General features: G+C 31.1%; 2 protein-coding genes across 3 annotated transcripts; both read left to right on the top strand.

Annotated features, from left to right (window-relative positions):
* Window positions 1–6,579: 6,579 nt before the first annotated feature.
* Window positions 6,580–12,382, top strand: LOC100242756 (probable copper-transporting ATPase HMA5). Its single transcript, XM_002269722.5, has 6 exons — window positions 6,580–7,179; window positions 8,795–10,177; window positions 10,283–10,537; window positions 10,795–10,917; window positions 11,181–11,660; window positions 11,749–12,382. The coding sequence occupies exons 1-6, from the start codon at window positions 6,940–6,942 to the stop codon at window positions 12,163–12,165; spliced, it is 2,898 nt and encodes a 965-aa protein (XP_002269758.2). The 5' UTR covers window positions 6,580–6,939; the 3' UTR covers window positions 12,166–12,382.
* Window positions 12,383–17,614: 5,232 nt separating this feature from the next.
* LOC100265045 (probable copper-transporting ATPase HMA5) lies at window positions 17,615–22,276 on the top strand. Of its 2 annotated transcripts, none has more exons than XM_002269766.5 (6): window positions 17,615–18,162; window positions 18,789–20,177; window positions 20,314–20,568; window positions 20,820–20,942; window positions 21,196–21,675; window positions 21,755–22,276. In XM_002269766.5, the coding sequence occupies exons 1-6, from the start codon at window positions 17,872–17,874 to the stop codon at window positions 22,178–22,180; spliced, it is 2,964 nt and encodes a 987-aa protein (XP_002269802.1). In that variant the 5' UTR covers window positions 17,615–17,871; the 3' UTR covers window positions 22,181–22,276. The 2 variants fall into 2 exon arrangements, with proteins under 2 accessions (XP_002269802.1, XP_019072572.1); XM_019217027.2 differs by lacking the exon at window positions 17,615–18,162 and adding an exon at window positions 18,195–18,515.
* The last annotated feature ends 940 nt before the right edge of the window (window positions 22,277–23,216 follow it).

Raw genomic sequence — 23,216 nt, 5'->3', positions numbered from 1 at the left:
CCCAATTTCTCCGATACCATTTTTTCATGTGGCATTAATCAGTCCCACTTGGCACACTTTTCATGTGTGATACCTAATCTTAGAACTCATAAGATGCAATAAATGCATTGATGTAGTTCAACCTTCATTGGACCAACTCTTGCTATAAACTTTCAAATATTGTAACGTTTAAAATGTGATTGATAGTGATGCGAGTTTATAGCTTATTAGTTTGTATTGATAATGTTATAAATATTTTTTTAAATAATTTATTTTTTAAGCCCCACGAAATAAATATTGTTTTCCTTTTTTTTAATTATTAAATTAATGATTTTAATGAAATAATGTTTAGAGAAATTGAGATAATTTCTTAATTTATGGAAAAAAATATGAAAAATGTTTAAGAAAATACAATATGATGTGATGATTGAAATTCTCGTTTAGGGTTAAAAAGATTATATATTTGTAATTTTTATTTTTATTTTAAAAATAAAGGGGTAAAGTATTATAAAAATATTATTAAAGTCCATGAAATCTTTTGTATAACTCAAAAAATGTTTTTAGGAAGAAGATAATTTAGAGTGTGTTAGATAAATTTTTTATTTGAAGTGCTTTTAATAAAAACATTTTTTCTAAAAATGTTTTTAAGAGAATCATTAAAAGCTCGTTTGATAGTGATTTTAGAATATGTTTTAATATTTTTAATATTTGAAATTTTTTTATCATTTAAATATTAGAAATATTAAAAATTATTTCAAAACGGACTTTAAGAGTCTATTCAATAGTAATTTTATGAAGCACTTATGATATTTTTAATATTTGAAAATTTTTATCATTTTAGTGTTGCAATGGTTAAATTTTTTTTAAGAATCCCTATTAAATATATTTTAAGAATTTGTTTGATAGTGATTTTAAAAAATGTTTTTAATCTTTTTAATATTTAAAAAATTTTATTATTTAAGTATTAAAAATATTAAAAACGTTTTTAAAATCACTTTTAAATATATTCTAATAATGTGTTTGAGAATTATTTTTAATATTTGAACGATAAAAATTTTTAATTGTTAGAAGGATTAGAAAACATGGCTAAAATTTTGTTAAATCTTTCTTATAGAAGTGCTACTTGTCGTGAAAAAGGGCCTTTTAATGCTTCCTTAACAAATCTAGAAAAGTTTATGGCAAGTCAGCAGGTTGAAAAACAGAAAAAGTAGGAAGGAGGCAGAGGAAGCAAAAAGGAAACAGCTTAGCTTTTTGGGAGTTGGGACGGACAAGCCGTGTGCGTAGGGGTCCAATCTGCAACAGTGCTTGGCGGACGCGGAAGCTTTAGCCTCTTGTTGTGGGAGTGGAACGTAAGCGCTTACGCTTAAGTTCATGTATTTGGTCCCGGCCGGTTGATCCTTCACCGCATAAAGCAGCCATGGTCCATCATTGCATAACAACTCAATCCAGCTATCCACCATGTATTATTATTATTATTATTATTATTATTATTATTATTATTACTATTCATGTTATGCTATGAATAACAAACTGAGGTTGGAGTGTATTGAAGGCCAGATCCTTGTTGCATTGATCGGAACATTTTGGCTCCTTAGATTGTGTAAGGTGTTGAGATTGAGTCATATGGGTCCAACATGAATGACACTTAGCACATCTAAAGGGAAGGTTAGAGGCCCAGAGTCGTGATCCCTCAATTCATCAATTATTTATTTGTCCTTTTATAAAGGGGGTATCCCCAAGAGGATTCAGTACTAGGACTAAAGCTTATGTCCAACTAACTTCTGGTACCATCTGAGTATAAAGGGACAAATAAACAATTGATGGATTAAAGGGCTACGGCTCTGGGCTTCTAGTTTTTCCTTCGGATGTGTTAAGCGTCAGCCATGTTGGACCCATATGATTTAATCCCAATAAAAAAACGATGGTCAAGTGAATTAAGGTGAACCTATAGAAATCAAACAATAATGTATCCAACCCCATTATGGATCACAATGTAAATTTATGATATTATCAAATTAATTATATAATTTCACATCCAATATAAATTCAAATTACGTAGATAATGTCCGTGGGTTAATAAAGGTCACTCTTCGAATTAGGATGTTATGCCTTACGAGGGTCAATTCAATGCAATCTCACAAGTGCAGTGAGATAAATGCAACCTCTAGGAGGACAGATGATTGACAGAAACTCTTAGAAGTCACCTTCATGAATCATGGGCAGGTAATGAGGTGAGTCTGTCCCCTCCTCCGTGCGTTGAAAAGGAGTGGTACCACAGTCGATAAGCATCCTCCTCTTCAGAGAGTGACAGGCAATTACTTGACATTATCCACAAGCGGGCGTACATAATGAGGGTAGGCACACCATGCCAAGTGCGACTTCCAATCTAGCACAACGCATGCATGCATCAACGCAAAGCACACATCTCGAGACACCTAGAATAGTACAATTGCAAATGGACTGGGGCTCAACCAGATACCCGGAATTTTCATTTTCAAATTAATTTTTTGTTTCAGAAAGTCATTTTTAATTGGGCTGAGGCAAATTGAGCCGCCCATGTGAAGAATAGACGATTTTAAGGCCCAAAATCAATGCCATGCTTAGAAGATGGGCTTTATTGCACCAACAACATTTTTGTGGGCTAAAAATGTCACTTGGATACTGACTGGGCCTGATGGGCCAATAAAGCCTTTTATGTTCAAATCCATAAGAATAACCTTGGGAAAAGTGCGTTTCTATATTCATTGGAAAAAAATATTACAAAATAGAAACTCAAGTTTATAAAATTTAATTTTAAACAGTTATTTAAAAATATTTAACATTTAATACATTTTTTTTATCAAAAATATTATAGTTGACCATTTAGGTACTACTTTTTAATAATATAGGTATTATTTTTTACTATCTTAAGTATTACATTTGACCGATGAGTGCATAAAACTTGAATTATTTTTAAATGATTTATTTTATAATTATTTTTATATGAGTGTGTAAAAACACATTTTTTCCAATAACATTTCAAATTTGCTGGATGAGTTCGAAAAATTGTAAAAAAAAAAAAAATTGATATTTTTGACATTCTTTAATATTTCCATATCCATATATTTCCCTTTTATAATAAATTATAATAACCTTTATATACCCTAAATAAATAAAAGGTTAATTATGTCTAATTTTAGATTATATTTTATATATTTATTTTTTAAAAATAATTTTTTGTTAATCTAATAAATTATTTATTTTTAATTATTAGTTATTCAAATCTTAAAACATCGATATCTCCTTACTAATATTTTTATTATTTATTTTAATTTTTTAGAAAGATAATATATTCAAAATAACTAAATATAAAAGAAATTGCTAATCTTTTGTTTCCAACCTATTTCTATGAATTATAATTTAACATTTCTAATTATTTATTTATTTATTTATTTGTTTTAACATAATTTTCATACATTCTTATAATCTAATACATTAGGCCAATTTATTTCAATCATTATTTAAATTATTGAAAATAATATAATACTTCTTATTATTAGATAAAATAGAAACCATTCTCATTTTCCCCTTAACAAAATCTTATTACAGGAGACGTCATTTCAAATTGATTCTTAAGGTTATGTTTAGTTCCAAAAAGTTGGAGGGGAAATGCGAGGAAAAAAAATAGAGAAAAAAAGTAAAAAGAAAAAAAAAAGTGAAGGAAAAAAAAAATTTAAAGTTAATAAATTATTTTTATATACTACTTCAAACTTTTTTCGCATGTTTAAATCTTTTATATCAAAACTAAATAATTTTAAAATATACAAAAGTTTTAATAATTTTGATTATATTCGACTTTTTTTTACATTTTTTATTAAAATAAAACTAAATATAAAAAAATTATTATTTTTAGGATTTCTTTTCTTTCCCTACCACCTTTCAAGAACCAAATATAGTCTAAAACATTATTTCAAATTGATTTCATTTTTTGGGTTCCAACATCAAGGCTATGTTTGGTTCCAGAAAATTTGAAGAAAAAAAATATAGAGATGCAATTTATGTTTGATTCCAAAAAAATTGAGAGAGAAAAAAAAAGGAGGAAGGTTATGTTTGGTTCTCATAAAATATTAAGGAAATAAAAAAAATATTTTAAAAAATGATTTTCTCATATTTGGTTTTATTATAGAAAATATAAAGAAAAATTAAATATGATTTAAAATAATTTTAAATTTACATATTTTAAATTTATTTAATCTTATTATAATAAAGATAAATAAGTAAATGAGTTTAAAAAAACATATAAAAATATTTTATTAAATTTAAAAGATATATTTTATTTTTCTTTACTTTTTCTTTTCTTCTAATTTTTCTTTTTTATTTTGTTTCCTTTACATTTTTCCTTAAATTTTTCGACAATCAAACATAATCGAGAAGTTTAAAAAAAAAAAAAGTGAATAAAAATAAAAAATAGGTTTAAACTTAATAAATTATTTTTATATATTTCTTCAAACTTGTTTTACTTCTTTTATTCTATTATATAAATATTAAATAATTTAAAGTATATAAAATTTTGATAAATTTTAATTATATTTTATTTTATTATATTTTCCATAATAAAACTAAACACAAAAAAAAAAAAAACCATTTTTTTAACACTTTTTTTCTCGGGACTATATTATAATAATAGGAAAATGGTATGTGGTTTACAAATCCTCATGGAAAATGGGATTCCTAGTCAAGTGGTGATTAAATTAATGAAGATCCTCCACTAAATCAGATCATCAATTTTAAATTTCCATTTTTTTTTTGTCTGCATTAGGGATGGCACCACCACTGAGATCAAATGGGTATTACAAAATTGAGAATACAAATCCTGATAAAATGATGATAATAATAATAATAATAATAATAATTCCAAACTTATGATTCTCAAATCTCCAAGTACGGTCACCTCTGAAAAACATTTTTTTTTTGTCTGTGGAGTGTTAGGATTCTTAAAATAAGTGAAATGACTTTTTAGTAACACACACATATATTTAATTTATTGATTTAAATTTATTTTTTATTTTTTAAAAATTTTTCTTTCCTTCTATCTTTTATTTTATTTTTCTTACGTTAAATTATTTTTAGTTGTTATTTTAAATTTATTTTACTTATTTTAACTCATCTCTGTAAATGTTAGATAATTTAAAAATACATAAATTTTGAACTAATTTTAATTATATTTGATTTTCGTTGATATTTTTCCACGACAATCAAATATGAAGAAAACATTTTTCTTTATATTTTTTTCTTCCATTAATATTTTTCGTAAGCCAAACATAACCTTAAAGTTTCCGAGAACAAACCTAACCTAAGGATAATAATTTTCTTATGTTTGGTTTTGCTTTAAAAAATTAAAAGAGATATTAATTAATTTATTTATTTATTTTCAATTACTTAATTTTTAAGTAGAAGAATTTAAATAAATTAAATAAATTTAAAGCAACCTATAAAAATAATTTATTGATTTTAACTATATTTTTTATTTTTCTTTCATTATTTTTTGCTTTTACTTTTTCCTTTCTTTCCTTCTTGTATTTTCTAAGAACCAAACATAGAGTCAAACTATATTTGGTTCTCATAAAATTTGAGAAAAATGCCTGAAAAAGAATATAGAGAGAAAAAATAAATAAAAAATGAAAGAAAATAAAAAATAGGCTTAAAGTTAAGCTATGTTTGGTTCCATAAAATACTAGAGAGAAAAAATATTAAGAAAAATAATTTTTTATATATTTTAAAGTTATTTAATCTTGTTGTAATAGAAAGAAATAAGTAAAAACGAGTTTGAAGAAAAGTATAAAAATAATTTATTAAATTTAAATCTATTTTTTATTTTTATTATTTTTCTTCAATTTCTTTTTCCTTTTATTTTTTCTTCAAAATTTTCCAGAATTAAGCATATTAAAATTTTTCTCTATTTTGTAGAAACGCACTTTTCCCTTGATGGAGTTTGAACCATTACTAATACCCAAAAAATTTAAAAGAAAATACCAGATAAAACAAATATAAAAAAATAATGGAAAAGATAAAATAAAAAGAAATTAAATTTAATAATTTATTTATATATATTTTTTAAAACTCATTTTCATTTATTTCTGATTAAATAATTTAGAAATATATAAATTTTTTTAAAAATAAAACATGAAAACGCCACATAAACTCAATGTCCGAGGTAAGTCCACAACAAATACCGGAATATGAAAGATGGGTCACATCCAAAAAGGCGTGGGGGATGCCAAACACCACTCACCCCTGAAGAGTGGAGACAAGAACAAAGTACCCAATCACCTGTAAAATCACCTTATCATTACTGTAGGAGCTAAATATAGTAAAGTAGGAGTCGACTGGTTTTTGTCCTTGGTTATTTTCGTCCTAAAATCATTTTTAAAAATCTAAAAAATTATTTTTTCAAAAATGGGTGATTCCTCATTCCTCCAAAAATTATTTTTAAAAAATAAAATTAATTAATTAAAAGATATGAAATAGTTTTTAAATTTATAAATAAAAAAAAAGGGTCGAGTCATCGGAAAAGAGCATAGGGCATTTGAAAGAGTCACGATCATGATCCATGCCAGCGCCACTCTCCTGCTTGAAGAGTGAAGACAGAATCAAGAAGTCGTGGAGGGCAGCCCTCCATTGCTGATACCCAATCGAATCAAGCCGATTGTTACCAGGAACACCATTATCATTTTTTAAATGAGGCGTGAGGGCAAGATCAAACTTTTGGGGTCCAAAAGATAGTAAAAACTTAAAAAGCAGCATTCCAATTTCCAGACCACCTCAATCATGGTGTCTGATGTTGGAATCAACTAAATAAATCATGGTTCCCATCCACTCTCCACTACATCCCAGACCCTACCACATTCCTATCAATTCATGGTATAAATTTTTTTTTTCACAGAAGAAGAAGAAGCAGAGAGAGGGTGAGATTTTACGCTAATGGCGCCCAAGTTTCTGTCCTCTACTCGAAATGAGAGGTCCGGAAAGGGCGTGCCGGAGAAGGAGGAGAATGCGGAAGGATCGCAGGCCAAGGCGATGTATTCGGTGACCGGAATGACGTGCTCCGCCTGCTCCGGACAGGTGGAGAGGGCCCTCAGGCAGCTGCCGGGGATCCAAGACGCGGTCGTTGATGCTCTCAGTAATAGGGCTCAGGTCACGTTTTATCCGGCTTTGATTAACGTAAGTGTTTTAGATTTTAGGTTTTACTTGGGTGTGTTTGGTTTGTTGGAAAACGTGAGAGGGGGAGTTTTTTCTCGAGAGAAACTACCCCTACCGAGATTTCGAAACCGACAAAATAAAAAGCATCCACTTAAAATGGCAAGAAAAGTGATCGAATTTTGTATTCAACACTTTGATTTAGTTAGTGGGCGTGGAATCTAATCTTCTAAAATGATTTGTGTCTTTTGGGCAAAGAATCATCAGGTTTGTAATTAATTCTATGCTTTTGGAAAAAGCTCAAGATTCATTTCGGTTTTTATTTTTATTTTTATTTTTTTGTAGGAAAGCAAAAATTTTAAAATATGTATATTTTAAAATAATTTTCATAAATACTATTGCCCTTTTTTCTTTGGCTGGACTTTTCTTTGATATATCATGATGTGATAATAAGAGGACAAAAATGTGCAAATACAAAGCGTTATTGGTTTTAATTTGATATATCACTTAAATATTAATATTTATTCAGTTGTAAAAAAGAATTTTAAAAAAGGAAGTTTCATTTTTTATTCTAATTTAAAATATATTAAAAACAAATTTTTTTGTTAATTAAATTTTCTTGGAAAAAAAATGAAAAAGTAAAAATCATTTTTTTACTTTTCACTAAAAAGGTGTTAATTTTTCTCATTTAATAAGAAATTTAAAAATATCAAAAAACATTTAAAAAAAATATAATTTAAAAATAGAGATAAAATGAAAACTTTTCACTAAAAACTCAATATAAAAAGTAATAGTTTTTACATTAATTTCTCTTAATTTAGATAATTGCTTAAAAGATTATAGAAGAATGATATTTCGCTCCACAACCCATGAGTTTTACTTAAATTTTTCTTGGGATATTTGACTATTTAATTTAAAAAAAAAAATTCTACATTTCACCTTTGCTTTTTATAATTTTTTTTCTCATTTCTTTTCTTCTATTTATTATTATTATTATTATTATTATTATTTACTATTTATAATTTTAATATTAAAATAATTATTATTTTTATTGTTTTTAATACTAAATAATTATTTACAATAATACTTATATATAATATGTTAAAAATACAAAATAAATTATTATAATAATAATAAATAGAAAAGTAAAAAAATGGTAATAAGAAAAAAAAAGGAATACTATTTTAGTCTTTTTACTCATGAACTCTCTCTCCAAAGTAAAAATATTGTCTCTCTCTAGTGTCCATTCATTTAAGTATGAAAATATTAAAATAAAAATTATTTTTCATCATGAATTGGATGATAAAAATTACCTATAAAAATAAAAGTAAAAGGAATATAATGAAATGATTTAGAAAAAGATTAATGTCTCTTATTTGTAAATCACATATTTAGGAATTTTAAAATTTCCACAAACCAAGATTTACACAAAACTAATATATCAATTATTTTCTAAATAATTTCTTTATATTTTTTTAATCATTCTATTGTTTTACTTAAATTAATGAATAAAAAAAGATTGAATTCTATTTCAGAAACAGGGTTCAGTTCCACTGCCATGTTGCCTTCCTTCTAAACGAGTACATGACATGAATGCAGAAAATTTTCGTGCTGTTCATTCTTATCTGACTTTTTGTAGGAGGAGACAATCCGTGAGACCATTGAAGATGTGGGTTATCAGGCCACATTGATTCAAGATCATCAGACAAATGCCAAATCCACTCAAATGTGTCGAATTCGGATAAATGGAATTTGCACTTCTTGCTCCACGGCTGTTGAATCTGCTCTCCAAGCTCTGCGTGGTGTGCTAATGGCCCAAGTTGCATCAGCAGATGAGGAAGCACAAGTGCATTATGATCCCAAGATGGTAAGCTACAAAGAGCTTTTGGAAGCCATAGAAGATACTGGGTCTGTAGCTATACTTATTACTACTGGCTACATGAGCAAGCTTCAGCTTAAAGTTGATGGAGTTTGCACTGATCATTCAATGAGATTGATTGAGAATTCTCTTCGATCTCTTCCAGGGGTTCAAGACATTGTCATTGATCCCACACTCAATAAATTTTCCGTTTCCTACAAACCAGATGTGACAGGGCCTAGAAACTTCATCCAAGTGATTGAGTCTACTGGATCAGGGCGTTACAAGGCAATGATATTCCCTGAAGGAGGAAGAGAAGTTCATGAAAAGGAGATTGAGCGAAATTATAGATCATTTCTATGGAGTTTGGTCTTTGCAATTCCAGTATTCTTAACCTCCATGGTCTTTATGTATGTCCCTGGCCTCAAGCATGGATTAGATAGCAACGTGGTGAATATGCTGAGTGTTGGAGAGATTTTGAGGTGGGCATTATCCACCCCAGTACAGTTTGTTATCGGGAGGCGATTCTACACTGGCTCCTACAAAGCATTGCGCCGTGGCTCTGCTAATATGGATGTTTTGATTGCCTTGGGAACAAATGCTGCCTATTTTTATTCAGTCTATTCAGTGTTGAGAGCTGCTGCTTCTAAAGATTTCAAGTCCACAGACTTCTTTGAGACCAGCTCCATGCTTATTTCATTTATTCTTCTTGGGAAGTATTTGGAGATTTCAGCCAAGGGAAAGACATCTGATGCCATTGCCAAGCTTATGGACCTGGCACCTGAGACTGCGATTCTGCTGACACTGGACTGTGAAGGAAATGTGATAACTGAAGAAGAAATCGATAGTCGGTTGATACAAAAGAATGATGTGATTAAAATTCTTCCTGGTGCAAAAGTAGCTTCAGATGGTTTTGTTATTTGGGGGCAAAGCCATGTCAATGAGAGCATGATCACAGGGGAAGCCAGGCCTGTGGCGAAGAGGAAGGGTGACACAGTCATTGGAGGCACTGTGAACGAGGATGGTGTGTTACATGTTGAGGCGACACAGGTTGGATCAGAAAGTGCTCTGTCACAGATTGTTCAGCTTGTTGAGTCAGCCCAGATGGCCAAAGCTCCTGTGCAGAAATTTGCAGACCGCATCTCCAAATACTTTGTTCCTTTGGTGAACATCTAAATGCCTTCTAGTCTCCTTTGTTTACTTTATGCATTCTAAATAGAGAGATGATTTGGTTTCAGGCCTTTGCTAACAACTGCCTATCTTTTGCAGGTTATTATCCTTTCATTTTCCACTTGGCTTTCCTGGTTTTTAGCAGGAAAGTTTCATAGGTATCCAAAATCTTGGATACCTTCTTCCATGGATAGCTTTGAGCTTGCACTCCAATTTGGAATCTCTGTCATGGTCATAGCGTGCCCATGTGCTCTGGGCCTTGCAACTCCTACTGCTGTTATGGTTGGTACTGGTGTTGGAGCTTCTCAGGGTGTCCTCATCAAAGGCGGCCAAGCATTAGAAAGTGCACATAAGGTCAGTAAGTGGTATTCATCTTGCCCTTCTCTACTTTCTAAAGAAAAGCAATCCTAGGGGAATTAAGATTCTTGAACTCAAAAAGTCCGTACTTAACCACATTAATTATTCATTCAAATCAAATTGAATTCTGAATTAATTTAGTCCAAAATTGTCACAGAAGTGCCAGTTCTATCAGAATATTCAAACAGCAAGCACCAGTGTCTTGCCTTTTTAGGACCTTTGAACACAATCTTGAAGTTGATTATATTTTGTAGGTGAATTGCATTGTGTTTGACAAGACAGGGACCCTCACAGTTGGGAAGCCGGTAGTTGTTAACACAAGGCTCTTGAAAAATATGGCACTCCAAGAATTCTATGAACTTGTTGCAGCCACTGAGGTAGGCCTTTCTCCAAAGACTATTATCTGTTTTAAAGAACATTTTTAGAAGGCTTGGCCCTGTAATATCACTGGCCTTCAAAGTAGCTTTGATGGATAATAGAAACTTGGATTCACCTCTGAATTTGCTTCTTGTTAAACTTCTGGAAACCCAAAAATATTTTTCAAACAGTCCATTCAAGAAGTAAGCTTTTGAACCATGCTTTTGCAAATCGCCCACGAAGAATGAATACTTAGAATGTAGGTACTCTGGATGTGTACCAGGTGAACAGTGAGCACCCACTAGCCAAGGCCATTGTAGAATATGCTAAGAAATTCAGAGAAGATGAAGAGAATCCCACCTGGCCAGAAGCCAAAGATTTCGTCTCCATTACTGGGAATGGTGTGAAAGCCATTGTTCGCAACAAAGAGATCATAGTGGGCAACAAGAGTTTAATGTTAGACCAGAACATTGCCATTCCATTTGAAGCTGAAGACATGCTGGCAGAAACAGAAGCAATGGCTCAAACTGGGATTCTGATATCCATTGAAGGGGAGCTGGCAGGAGTTCTAGCCATATCCGATCCATTGAAGCCTGGTGCTCGTGACGTCATATCTATTCTCAAGTCCATGAAAGTGAAGAGTATAATAGTGACAGGTGACAATTGGGGAACTGCAAATTCCATAGCAAAGGAGGTTGGAATTGAAACTGTCATTGCTGAAGCCAAACCTGAGCAGAAAGCAGAAAAAGTGAAGGATTTACAGGTATGAATGCGGGCATCAGTTTCAGGACATCTGACTTATATATGATTATGATCTCACTGCTATTATCCATGGCTTCATTCCACTGCAGGCTTCAGGCAACATCGTCGCAATGGTTGGAGACGGCATTAATGATTCACCAGCTCTTGCAGCTGCAGATGTTGGTATGGCAATTGGTGCAGGCACAGACATCGCCATTGAAGCAGCAGACATTGTTCTCATGAAAAGCAACTTGGAAGATGTGATAACTGCCATTGATCTTTCCAGAAAAACATTTTCCCGTATCCGCCTGAACTACATATGGGCACTAGGGTATAATCTCCTAGGCATACCAATTGCGGCCGGAGCTCTTTTCCCATCTATTGGATTGCGTTTACCACCATGGATTGCAGGAGCTGCCATGGCAGCCTCTTCAGTCAGTGTTGTTTGCTGCTCACTTCTGTTGAAGAACTATAGAAGACCCAAGAAGCTGGATGGGCTTGAGATGCAGGGAGTGACAGTTGAGTGATTGATTGATTCTAGTGGTGTTGATTCAGCTTCTTGTATATAATGTAGCAATGGCCTTTGCCTAGGAATAACATCTTAGTGGATGATATCTAGATTAGATTATTAGAATAAGGTCATCACAGACTGAGCTTAAGCTTCTGTGTTAGGTCCAAACTCCAATTTAGTTCAGAAACGCTAGGGTTAATGGTATATTATTGTTCAACTGATCATTTTGATAATCCAAAGGAAGTTATCTTCTCAACAACTAATAGGAAGAGGGAAGTAAAAAGAAAAAAAAATAGAGCAAAAAAAAAAAAAGCTGAAGTAATTATCAGCATTAATCACGATACTCCCCCTTAATGCTGAAAGTTTGCAACTCCCAACATATTTTGTAATACTAGGGTTGTGTTTTGTTCCAAGAGAATACTAAGAAAAGAAAAAAAAATGAAAAGGAAAATGATTTTTTCATATTTGATTGTCCTATGTAAAATATCAAAGAAAATAAAATAAAATTAAAATTGGTTAAAAGCTTATGTATTTTTAAATTATTTAATCTTTACTTCAATGAGTTAAAATAAGTAAAATGGGTTTAAAGTAGCAAATAAAAATAATTTATTGACTTTTAATCTATTTTTTATTTTTCTTTACTTTTTCTTTCCTTTTGCTTTTTATTGTATTTTCTTTCCTTTACATTTTTTCTTAAAATTTTCAGGAACCAAACATAGCCTAGAACTTCTATAAAGGCAGAGATTTTGTAAATGTAATCACAAATTGTTTATTGGTGTTGCAATATATCATCTTGATGGTTCCTTTAGATTCCAACTATTGAATAAAATGATGACATATCTCTATGTTTTGCGCGCCCATGAAACACAAAATTCTTTCTTATGGAAATTGTGGATTGATTATCACAATGGATAATTGTGGAGGAAGATAGTGCAATGGATAGTTGCTTCTTTAAACTCCATGAAATGGCTCCTAAATTGAGATTGAAAATATACACAAAAAATTTCAAACTCATTAAAACAAAATTCACCACCACAATTTGTTTGCAATGTCTTCAAGGAAAAACCATCGTTCTTTTGAAAGTGATTCTTGATCTTGAAGATAAACAACGTCTATAATTTTTCTTTGGTAAAATAGACCCAAGACATCCTGCTAAAATCATCCATAAAAATAACAAAATACTTGTTATTGTTAAGAAAAGAAGTTCGCATTAGCTCACAAACATCTATATGCACCAATTCAATTGGTCTTGTATCTCTGCTTACTTTCCGTTTTGAAAAAACATCCCAATGTTGCTTCCCAAACACGTAACTCTCATAGACTTCATCTACACTCTTTATAGGTAGCAAACCATGCACCATATTTTTTTTCTCCAAATGTTCAAAATTCTTAAAGCTTAGATGCCCAAATCTATGATGCCACCACCAATTATCATTGATTAATGAAACATTACGTGCATGTGTATCACCACCAAGGGTTAAAGGAAAAATTTTGTTTTTGGCCATATGAACTTTCACTAACAAATTCCTTTGGTTTTATCTTGAACAACTAAACATGTCAAATCTTCAAAAACAAGTGAGTAGCCTTCTAATATAAACTGCTTCACACTTAATAATCTTATATCTAAATTAGGAACATAAAAAAACATTTTTTATTCAACTTATTTCACCTTTTACCTTTATAGTACCAAAAATTCACCAATTTACCGATACTTATAAAGACATTCAAGTTTGTTGTCATATGATTACTGTACCCATTGTCCATATATCAAACATCTTAAACACATTTTTTAGTAGAATAACAACAAAGAAAGTTTTAGATTCTTCATTGTCTTTTTCTTTCTCCTTAACAAATTTGACATATTTTTCTTTCAATTTGCAGTATTTTTTTGTGGCCAAATTTCTTACAATAGTAGCATTGGATTGACTTATGATTGTAGTTTTCATATTTTTCACCAAACTCATTTAGGTAGTGGTTACCTGAACGTCCACCACCTCTTCCACTTCTTCAGTTTTTTTTTTGGTTGTTAGATTCCTTGTGATTGTCTTCTTATATTTAGAATTCTGCAATTTAGTTCAAAATGCATTTTCAATGGATGTTTCTTCATATCTCTTAATCTTTTCTTCATGGGATTGAAGAAAACCAAGTAACTCATCAATGGTTAGTATACTTAAATCTTTAGATTCTTTTATTTCTACAACCACATGATTATACTTCTTAGACAAGCTTCTTAAAAAATTTTCAACCACTTTTTCATCAAATAATTGTTCACCATATTTTGGAATTGCAAACACTATCTTTCATGAGTGACGTTTCAAACTTCCTACGAAGAGTTTGAAATTTAATGGTAAGTACCTTAGTTGTGCCTTGATATCCTGTTTGCAAAGCATCCTAAACTTCTTTGGATTTTGTTGCTTTAGAAATTTGAGGAAAGATAATTTCTAAAACTACTTGTTGGATAAAAAACAATGCCTTAGCATCTTTCTTTCAAACATTTTTGATAGCCTCAACATGAATCTCCTCTTCTTCATAACCCTTATCCATAAGTTCCCACTAATCTTAGGAGATAAAAAAGAGTCCTCATCCTCGTGCTCTAACATCATATCCACTTTCTTGAAAAAGTAGAATGGTAGGTTGAGTTGGGATAAAACCTACATTGTTTGCTTTAATACTAGATGATAATCCAAAAGAATTTGTCGTCTCTACAACTATTAGGAAAAGAGAAGTAAAAAAAACTCTAAATAAGGCAAGTAGTCTAATTGAAATTGGACTCTTTTTTATTCATGAATTTGCATTTAAATACATAATTGAATTGCAATAGACTCCTAAATAAATCAATCACTAGCCCACTAAGAGAGATTCCTAAAACATAAGCTAACACTAACCCTCTAATATATGTAGTAAGTACTTCCTAAAAATTAGGATAACATATTCCACATCTTATTTGACTCAAACTCAAATTACAACCAACTAATAAAATATGATCATTAATTCTAACATATTCTTCATACATGAAAGTAACAATTCTCACTTAATAGGTATGTTTGGGTACTAGGAAAGTTTGAGGGAGAATACAAAATAGAATAAAAAAATATTGTTAAGTTGTACACTTTCTCCAAAATTTTCTAACATTTTTCTTTGAGAAAAATATTAAGAAAAACAAATTTAGCATTTTCTCCTTCTCTTCTTAGTCTGGTTGGAAGGTGTTTGAGGCTTGAGAGTGCTATTTAATATTCTGAAAATAGTTTCTTTTCAAAATGTAGATTTTAAGTAAAATTTAAATAAATAAAAAATGCTTTTATGGAATATTTTTTTAATATTATTAAATTTCAAAAACTATTTGTTTTTACTATGTAGTATATAATTAAAAACACTATGCGCTTAATTGATATTTTATAAAAGGGTTTATTATAAAAGTACACTTAACAAAAACATTTTAAAGTCAAAGCATTTTATCAAAATTAATACAAAATAAATTAAAAATAATAAGCTTTTATTTTGTGGTGACAAAAATAAAATTTCAAAATGTTTTATATCCTTCTTCAAATTCAAATGAAGGAAAATAAAAAAATATTAAAATACATTATTTTTATATCCTCCTTCAAATTTATTTCACTTATTTTTTTCCATTATATAAACATTAGATAATTTTAAAATATATAAATTTTAATTATATTTTATTTTCTTTCATATTTTTTATAATGAAATCAAACATAAAAAAATTATTTTCTTTAATTTTTTTTTTCTTTCCTTGATACTTTCCGATAAATAAGCATAACCTTGAATTAACCTACACTCAATAAAAAGGGAAGTAAAAAATAAATTAAAAAATACTTTGATCCTCCATTGCCATAGTAAATAATTAATAGGGGATCAAATATGATTTGTATTCAAAATGAATATATTTGTTTAAAGTCATCTTCAATCATTAAAATATTTTGTAATTTTTATATTTTGGGAAATAAGAGATTAATGTCTTTTTTTTTTTTTAACAATCCCTAGTAGGAAACCTTTTTTCAAAGATTTTTGAGAAATGAGTTAGTAAATATTTTTAAGTGTTACTAAATTTGTTAAATTTTTTTTCCATTATTTCCCTTTTTATATTTTATAAAATGAATAATTTCACCATCCAACCAACTCCTAACTTCTATATTTAGTGGGTCAATTGATTTCAATTATAGCATATTTGTTTAAAACTTTCCCAAAAAATATTTTTAATAATTGAAAACATTTTTTTTTACAAAAATTAAGGGTATATTTGACAATTATTTTTTAAAACAAATTTCTATTCTTCAAAACAAAAAACACTTTTGACAACAAAAAATTATTTTATATTTTTTGTTCTTAACAATATAAAATATGGTGTTTTCAAATAACATCTTTTAATTATTTTCTTATTGTTTTTCCTTATTTTTTAGGATTGTTTAAGAAATAATTATACAAACATATATAATGATTAAAAATAAAATACTAAATATAAAAATTATTTTTAAAAATATTAAAAACATGTTAAAGCCATTTTATGTTTCCAAATAGTTATACAAAAATCAAAAAACGATTTTCAAAAACCATTTTTCAGAATTATTTTCGAAAACAGTTACCAAACAAGTCTTAAATATTGAGTAAAGTTTCAAAAACTATTTTTAAAACTTTAGCTTTAAAAGTAATTAATAAAAAAATTTTTAACTTACAACATTTTTATTGGTACCACCTTTATGTAAAATGCTTTTTAAAAGTACTTCCATATTTATTAAAATTTTAGAATCTGTTTTGCAATATCAGTTTCTTCACAAAAATGGCAGGAGTTGAAGATAAAATAACAAATCCATCGAATTCAAGTCAATTTGGATCGTTATAGTATTTACATTCTTAAATTAGGAAAAACAATTCATTCATGAAACTTTTTTTTTTTTTGAAAAGTAATGAAAATACAAATAAGTTTTGTGTTACATCATTTTCCTTTTTTGCCCCTATTTTAGAAAATCAAATCATTTCCTTGTTCAACAAACCGCAACCTATTTTTGTCAAAATGTTTTCCTATGCTTACTTTACATTATTTTTAACTACTAAATTATTTATATTAGATCATTTTTGTTTATGTGATTTAAAAATAATTTTCTGTTTTTAAAAATAAAAACCTGTTTTTAAAATTTTTTAGTACTGTTAAATTATTATTTTTTAAAAATAATTTTTAAAAATAAAGTGAAATAGAGAACAAGTAATTTTATTTTATCTATTTTTAAAAACAAAAAAAAATATAAATATATTTGATTCTATGTAAGTTTGTTTTTGAAAACTATTTTTTATCCTTCAACTTAAAAAAAGAAGTTTCCAAAAAAAATACAGCAACCCTTAAAATACTTTCTTGTTTTTAAAAAATAATTTATTTTAGAAAGTGTTCAAACTTTTCTTTAAAAAAAAATTGTGTCAGCTATAAATTAGTTTTTAGGGAATATTTTTTAAATATGAGAAGATTTGTTTTTTCTGTTGCATGAAGGGGGCCGAAGCTGGAATGGGATAAGCACTGACGTACAAATCCATGAACCGCCACATACTGATTTAAAAATCGTCAAAACGCAGCGTTTTGCGGTCCCGCGACGAGAAAGTTGGCGCCACCTTTTCTCAGGTTAGCTTCTAAGCACCGCTAAGTCACGTGCTCTCCCCTTTGTCTGAAGAGGAAAGGGAAGAGGCAGAGGAAGAGGGATAGGGAGATTTCAGGAAAATGGTGGCGAAGTTTCTGACGTTGGAATGTATTCGGGGTGAGAGCTTCGGACATCTGTCGCCGAGGCCGCACTATCCGTCGATGCCTAAGTATCCGAAGGGGGTGTCGGAGACGGAGAAGGATGTGAGAGGATCGGAGGCGAAGGCTGTGTATTCGGTGATCGGAATGACGTGTGCGGCGTGCGCCGGATCGGTGGAGAAGGCCGTCAAGCGGCTGCCGGGAATTAGGGAGGCTGTGGTGGATGTTTTGAATAATAGGGTTCAGGTCATGTTCTATACTTCTTTTGTTAATGTAAGTGGTTTCTTCTTCTGTTATATTCGTTTTAGATTTTAGGTTTAATTCGGTGGTGTTTGGTTCGATGGAAATTGTGGCAAGCGAAGTTTTTTTTTTTTTCTCTCGTGAAATTTAGGAACGGTAGTTAGCGGTCACGAGAGTCGTTGACGAACTGCCTAATCATAAAATGAAACGAAAACGTGTAGAATAACTACGAAAGGTTGGTTTTTTTTAATTAATTTTTTAAAATTCTGGTTTCTTTTGTCCCATGGACGGTGGAGGTATGAGAAGAGAAAATAGAAAATTAGGACCTGTTTGGAACTTTTTCGAAGGGAACAGTTCTCAGAATAGTATTCTGATGTTTATCAAAAGTCTGTTTGGATGCTTATACTTGTTTTTTTTTAATTTTGTTCAGAATTCTTTTTGTTCTTTACAACAATCCAGTTGGGAAAGTTGGATAATTAAGATCTTTTACTATCGTTGAAGTTTGCTAACATGAAATGAAATAATTTGTTCCTGGCTTTTTCTAAACAGTGTTCTGCTCCAATCTTCTGTTTCCTTCATTCCAAATTACTTCCATGTCCATTTTGCTTTTCCTTCTGTTCATGCGCGAACTCTTACTATTTTTATCTGCTATTGCGTAGGAGGAAACAATTCGTGAAACCATTGAAGATGTGGGATTTCAGGCCACATTGATGCCAGATGAGGCAAATGAAAAATCCACTCAAGTGTGCCAAATTCACATAAATGGAATGACCTGCACTTCTTGCTCTACAACTGTTGAATCTGCTCTGCAAGCATTGCAGGGCGTGCAAAAGGCCCAAGTTGCATTAGCAACTGAGGAAGCCCAAGTTCATTATGATCCTAAGATCATAAACTACAATCAGCTACTGGAAGCTATAGAAGATACTGGGTTCGAGGCCATCCTTATTAGTACTGGGGAGGACATGAGCAAGATTCAGCTCAAAGTTGATGGAGTTTGCACTGACCATTCAATGAGATTGATTGAGAATTCTCTTCGGGCACTCCCTGGGGTTCAAGACATAGACATTGATCCTACACTCAATAAATTTTCCCTTTCCTATAAATCAAATGTGACAGGACCCAGAAACTTTATCAATGTGATTGAGTCAACTGGATCTAGGTGCTACAAGGCAACTATATTTCCTGAAGGAGGAAGGGCCATTCACAAAAAGGAGGAGGTTAAGCAATATTACAGATCTTTTCTATGGAGTTTGGTTTTTACAATTCCAGTATTCTTAACCTCCATGGTTTTCATGTATATCCCTGGTCTCAAGCACGGATTAGATACCAAAGTGATCAATATGCTGAGTGTTGGAGAAACTTTAAGGTGGGTGTTATCCACCCCAGTTCAGTTCATTATTGGGCGGAGATTCTACACTGGCTCCTACAAAGCATTGCGTCATGGTTCTGCTAATATGGATGTTTTGATTGCCTTGGGAACAAATGCTGCCTATTTCTATTCAGTCTATTCCGTGTTGAGAGCTGCTACTTCTGAAGATTTCAAATCAACAGATTTCTTTGAGACTAGCTCCATGCTCATTTCATTTATTCTACTTGGAAAATATTTGGAGGTTTTAGCCAAGGGAAAGACATCAGATGCCATTGCTAAGCTTATGGACCTGGCACCTGAGACTGCAATTCTGTTAACACTGGACAAAGAAGGAAATATAATAAGTGAACAGGAAATTGATGGTCGGTTGATACAAAAGGATGATGTGATTAAAATTCTTCCTGGTGCAAAAGTAGCTTCAGATGGTTTTGTTATTAGGGGGCAAAGCCATGTCAATGAGAGCATGATCACAGGAGAAGCCAGGCCTGTGGCAAAGAGGAAGGGTGACACAGTGATTGGAGGGACTGTGAATGAGAATGGGGTATTACATATTAAGGCAACACGGGTTGGATCAGAAAGTGCTCTTTCACAGATTGTTCAGCTTGTTGAGTCAGCCCAGATGGCTAAAGCCCCTGTGCAGAAATTAGCAGACCACATCTCTAAATACTTTGTTCCTCTGGTAAACATCTAATATACATTTCTCCTCTCCTTCAGTTTCTTTTGTTTTCTAAATTGAGTGATAAGTACTATAAATTATGTGAAAATGAATGATAATTTAATCCAGGCCTTTGCCTACAACTGCCTATCTTTTGCAGGTTATTATCCTCTCATTTTCCACTTGGCTTGCCTGGTTTTTAGCTGGAAAGTTCAATGGATATCCGAAATCTTGGATACCGACTTCAATGGATGGTTTTCAGCTTGCACTCCAATTTGGAATCTCTGTCATGGTCATAGCCTGCCCATGTGCTCTAGGCCTTGCAACTCCTACTGCCGTCATGGTTGGTACTGGTGTTGGGGCCTCTCAGGGTGTCCTCATCAAAGGCGGTCAAGCATTAGAAAGTGCACATAAGGTCAGTGTGTGAAACTCATCTTGCATGTTTACGTTTTAAGGAAAAACAGACATCGGAGAATAAGATTCTTAAGCTTAAAAAACTAAACTTTGAGGTTTTAGGCGCTGCTCTTACTCCAATAAACTTGAAAATGAACTAATGCAGTCCAAAATTGTAATAAGTACTGCTGCCAACAGTTTATTCAAACAATAAGACTGGTTTTGCCTTGTTGGTGTATCAAAGATAATCTTGGAGCTGATTTGATCTTGTAGGTGGATTGCATCGTGTTTGACAAGACAGGTACCCTCACTGTTGGGAAGCCAGTAGTTGTTAGCACAAGGCTCTTGAAAAACATGGTACTTCAAGAATTCTATGAACTTATTGCTGCTGCTGAGGTAGGCCTTTCTCGAGGGACTATTATCTGTTCTAGAGAGCATTTTCATTAGACTCAGCCTTTTGTATCTCCAGCCTTCAAAAGTTAGCTTGAATAGATATTATGAACTTGGGTTGAATTCAATGGTCTGCTTGTTATTTTAACTTTTTGGAAAGCCAAATATCATTTTTAAGCTGTCCACTCAAGCAGTAACTTTGTCAACCATGATGTTGAGAAGGAATGTTTAAAATGTAGATGTTCTGGATGTGTATCAGGTGAACAGTGAGCACCCATTAGCCAAGGCCATTGTTGAGTATGCCAAGAAATTCAGAGAAGACGGAGAGAGCCCCACCTGGCCTGAAGCAAGAGATTTTGTCTCCATTACTGGCCATGGAGTGAAAGCCATTGTTCGCAACAAAGAGATCATAGTGGGAAACAAGAGCTTGATGTTAGATCAAAACATTGCCATTCCAGCTGATGCTGAAGATATGCTGGCAGAAACTGAAGCGATGGCTCAAACTGGGATTCTAATATCCATTGATGGGGAGCTGACTGGAGTTCTAGCCATATCTGATCCACTGAAGCCTGGTGCTCGTGATGTCATATCTATTCTTAAGTCTATGAAAGTGAAGAGTATCATGGTGACAGGTGACAATTGGGGAACTGCAAACTCGATAGCCAAGGAGGTTGGAATTGAAACTGTCATTGCTGGAGCCAAACCTGAGCAGAAAGCAGAGGAAGTGAAGAATTTACAGGTATGAATGTGAAAAATAGTTCCAAGACATGCATAATGATCATTCTCAATCTGTTAAATATCATGTCCTCATTCCACAGGCTTCGGGCCATACCGTGGCAATGGTTGGAGATGGCATCAACGATTCTCCAGCCCTTGTAGCTGCAAATGTTGGAATGGCAATTGGTGCAGGCACAGACATTGCAATCGAAGCAGCTGATATCGTTCTCATGAAAAGTAACTTGGAAGATGTGATCACAGCCATTGACCTTTCCAGGAAAACATTTTCCCGTATCCGCCTGAATTACATTTGGGCATTGGGTTATAATCTCCTAGGCATACCAATTGCAGCTGGGGCTCTTTTCCCATCTACCGGTTTTCGTTTACCTCCATGGATCGCTGGAGCTGCCATGGCAGCCTCTTCAGTCAGCGTTGTTTGCTGCTCGCTTTTATTGAAGTACTACAAAAGACCTGAGAAGCTGAATGCTCTCGAGATGCAGGGAGTAATGGTCGAAAATCGATTCTAATGGGGTTGATTTTGGTGTTTGTTTTTTTTAGTTTATTCCCAATATAATTTTAATGTTTAATAATGTTAAATATTAAATTATATATTCTTTTTAATATTTTATTTTTATTAATATATTAAAAAGTAAAGAAAAATTAGCAGTATTTTTTCTATTAGAAAAAGTTAAAATATTTAGTTTTTTAATATTCGATAAAAAGTTTGTAGTAAGTTATTAAAAAGTAAAAAAATAAATAATTTAAAATCTGAAAGTAATATAATATTTTTTTTTTTCAAATTTAAGAAAAATTCAAATAATGAGAAGCAAATAATGTTAAACTTTTAAGTTTATGACAAGTTTTTGAAGAGTTGTGAAATTAATTTATTAAAATTAAATAATTTGAACAAAATTTCATATATTTTTAAAAATTTTAAAATTAAAATTAAAGTATTTTTAATAAATTGTGATAAATTTCAAGTTGATATAATTTTTTTCCCTTAACCTTGGTTGTACTCGTGGACGAAAATGTCAGGAATTTGGTCAAAATATTGATATCTTGGAAAAAAAAAAATTAGACGAGTGACAAAAAAGATTTGTCTTAATCATTTTGTTTCTTTTTGTCGAAGTCACTTCTTTCTTTTGTCCTAAGTTGCTTCTTTTTTTGTCTAACTCGCCTCCTTTTTTGTTTTGTGAGTTTTGGGAATATCCCTATTCATAAGTCTAAAATCCACATCCATGAATTGAAAGGTCTAAATGATTAACTTTGCAATCCGTTGTTAGAATCAATAGGACTTCAAATCATTCATTTGAAAAAATGGAATTTTTTATCAATAGAGAAACAATATCATCATTTTTGTTCAATAAGATACCAAAATGGATGTTTCACTCATTTAATAGTAGAAATAATCACAAAAAATCCTTTGATAACACGGATTCCTATTTCTCAATGATATCCAACAAATTTTTTAGAAAACACACAAGTTGTAAGGTGAAGAAATCAACAATTAATTTATCAGATTTTTAAAATAATCAACAATTGTTTTTAATATTTATTTTTGTT

This window comes from Vitis vinifera, chromosome 2 (genome assembly GCF_030704535.1).
Source record: "Vitis vinifera cultivar Pinot Noir 40024 chromosome 2, ASM3070453v1".
In the NCBI taxonomy this organism is placed as follows: Eukaryota; Viridiplantae; Streptophyta; class Magnoliopsida; order Vitales; family Vitaceae; genus Vitis; species Vitis vinifera.
This window is presented reverse-complemented; position numbering and strand designations above follow the sequence as displayed.

Bases quoted from the DNA above. Each gene is read 5' to 3' on its own strand.
- LOC100242756 (XM_002269722.5), top strand. From the start codon at position 6,940: ATGGCGCCCAAGTTTCTGTCCTCTACTCGAAATGAGAGGTCCGGAAAG. The intron at 10,918-11,180 runs GTAGGCCTTTCT...GATGTGTACCAG, and splicing joins AACTTGTTGCAGCCACTGAG to GTGAACAGTGAGCACCCACT. The intron at 11,661-11,748 runs GTATGAATGCGG...ATTCCACTGCAG, and splicing joins AAAAAGTGAAGGATTTACAG to GCTTCAGGCAACATCGTCGC.
- LOC100265045 (XM_002269766.5), top strand. From the start codon at position 17,872: ATGGTGGCGAAGTTTCTGACGTTGGAATGTATTCGGGGTGAGAGCTTC. The intron at 18,163-18,788 runs GTAAGTGGTTTC...GCTATTGCGTAG, and splicing joins TCTATACTTCTTTTGTTAAT to GAGGAAACAATTCGTGAAAC. The intron at 20,943-21,195 runs GTAGGCCTTTCT...GATGTGTATCAG, and splicing joins AACTTATTGCTGCTGCTGAG to GTGAACAGTGAGCACCCATT.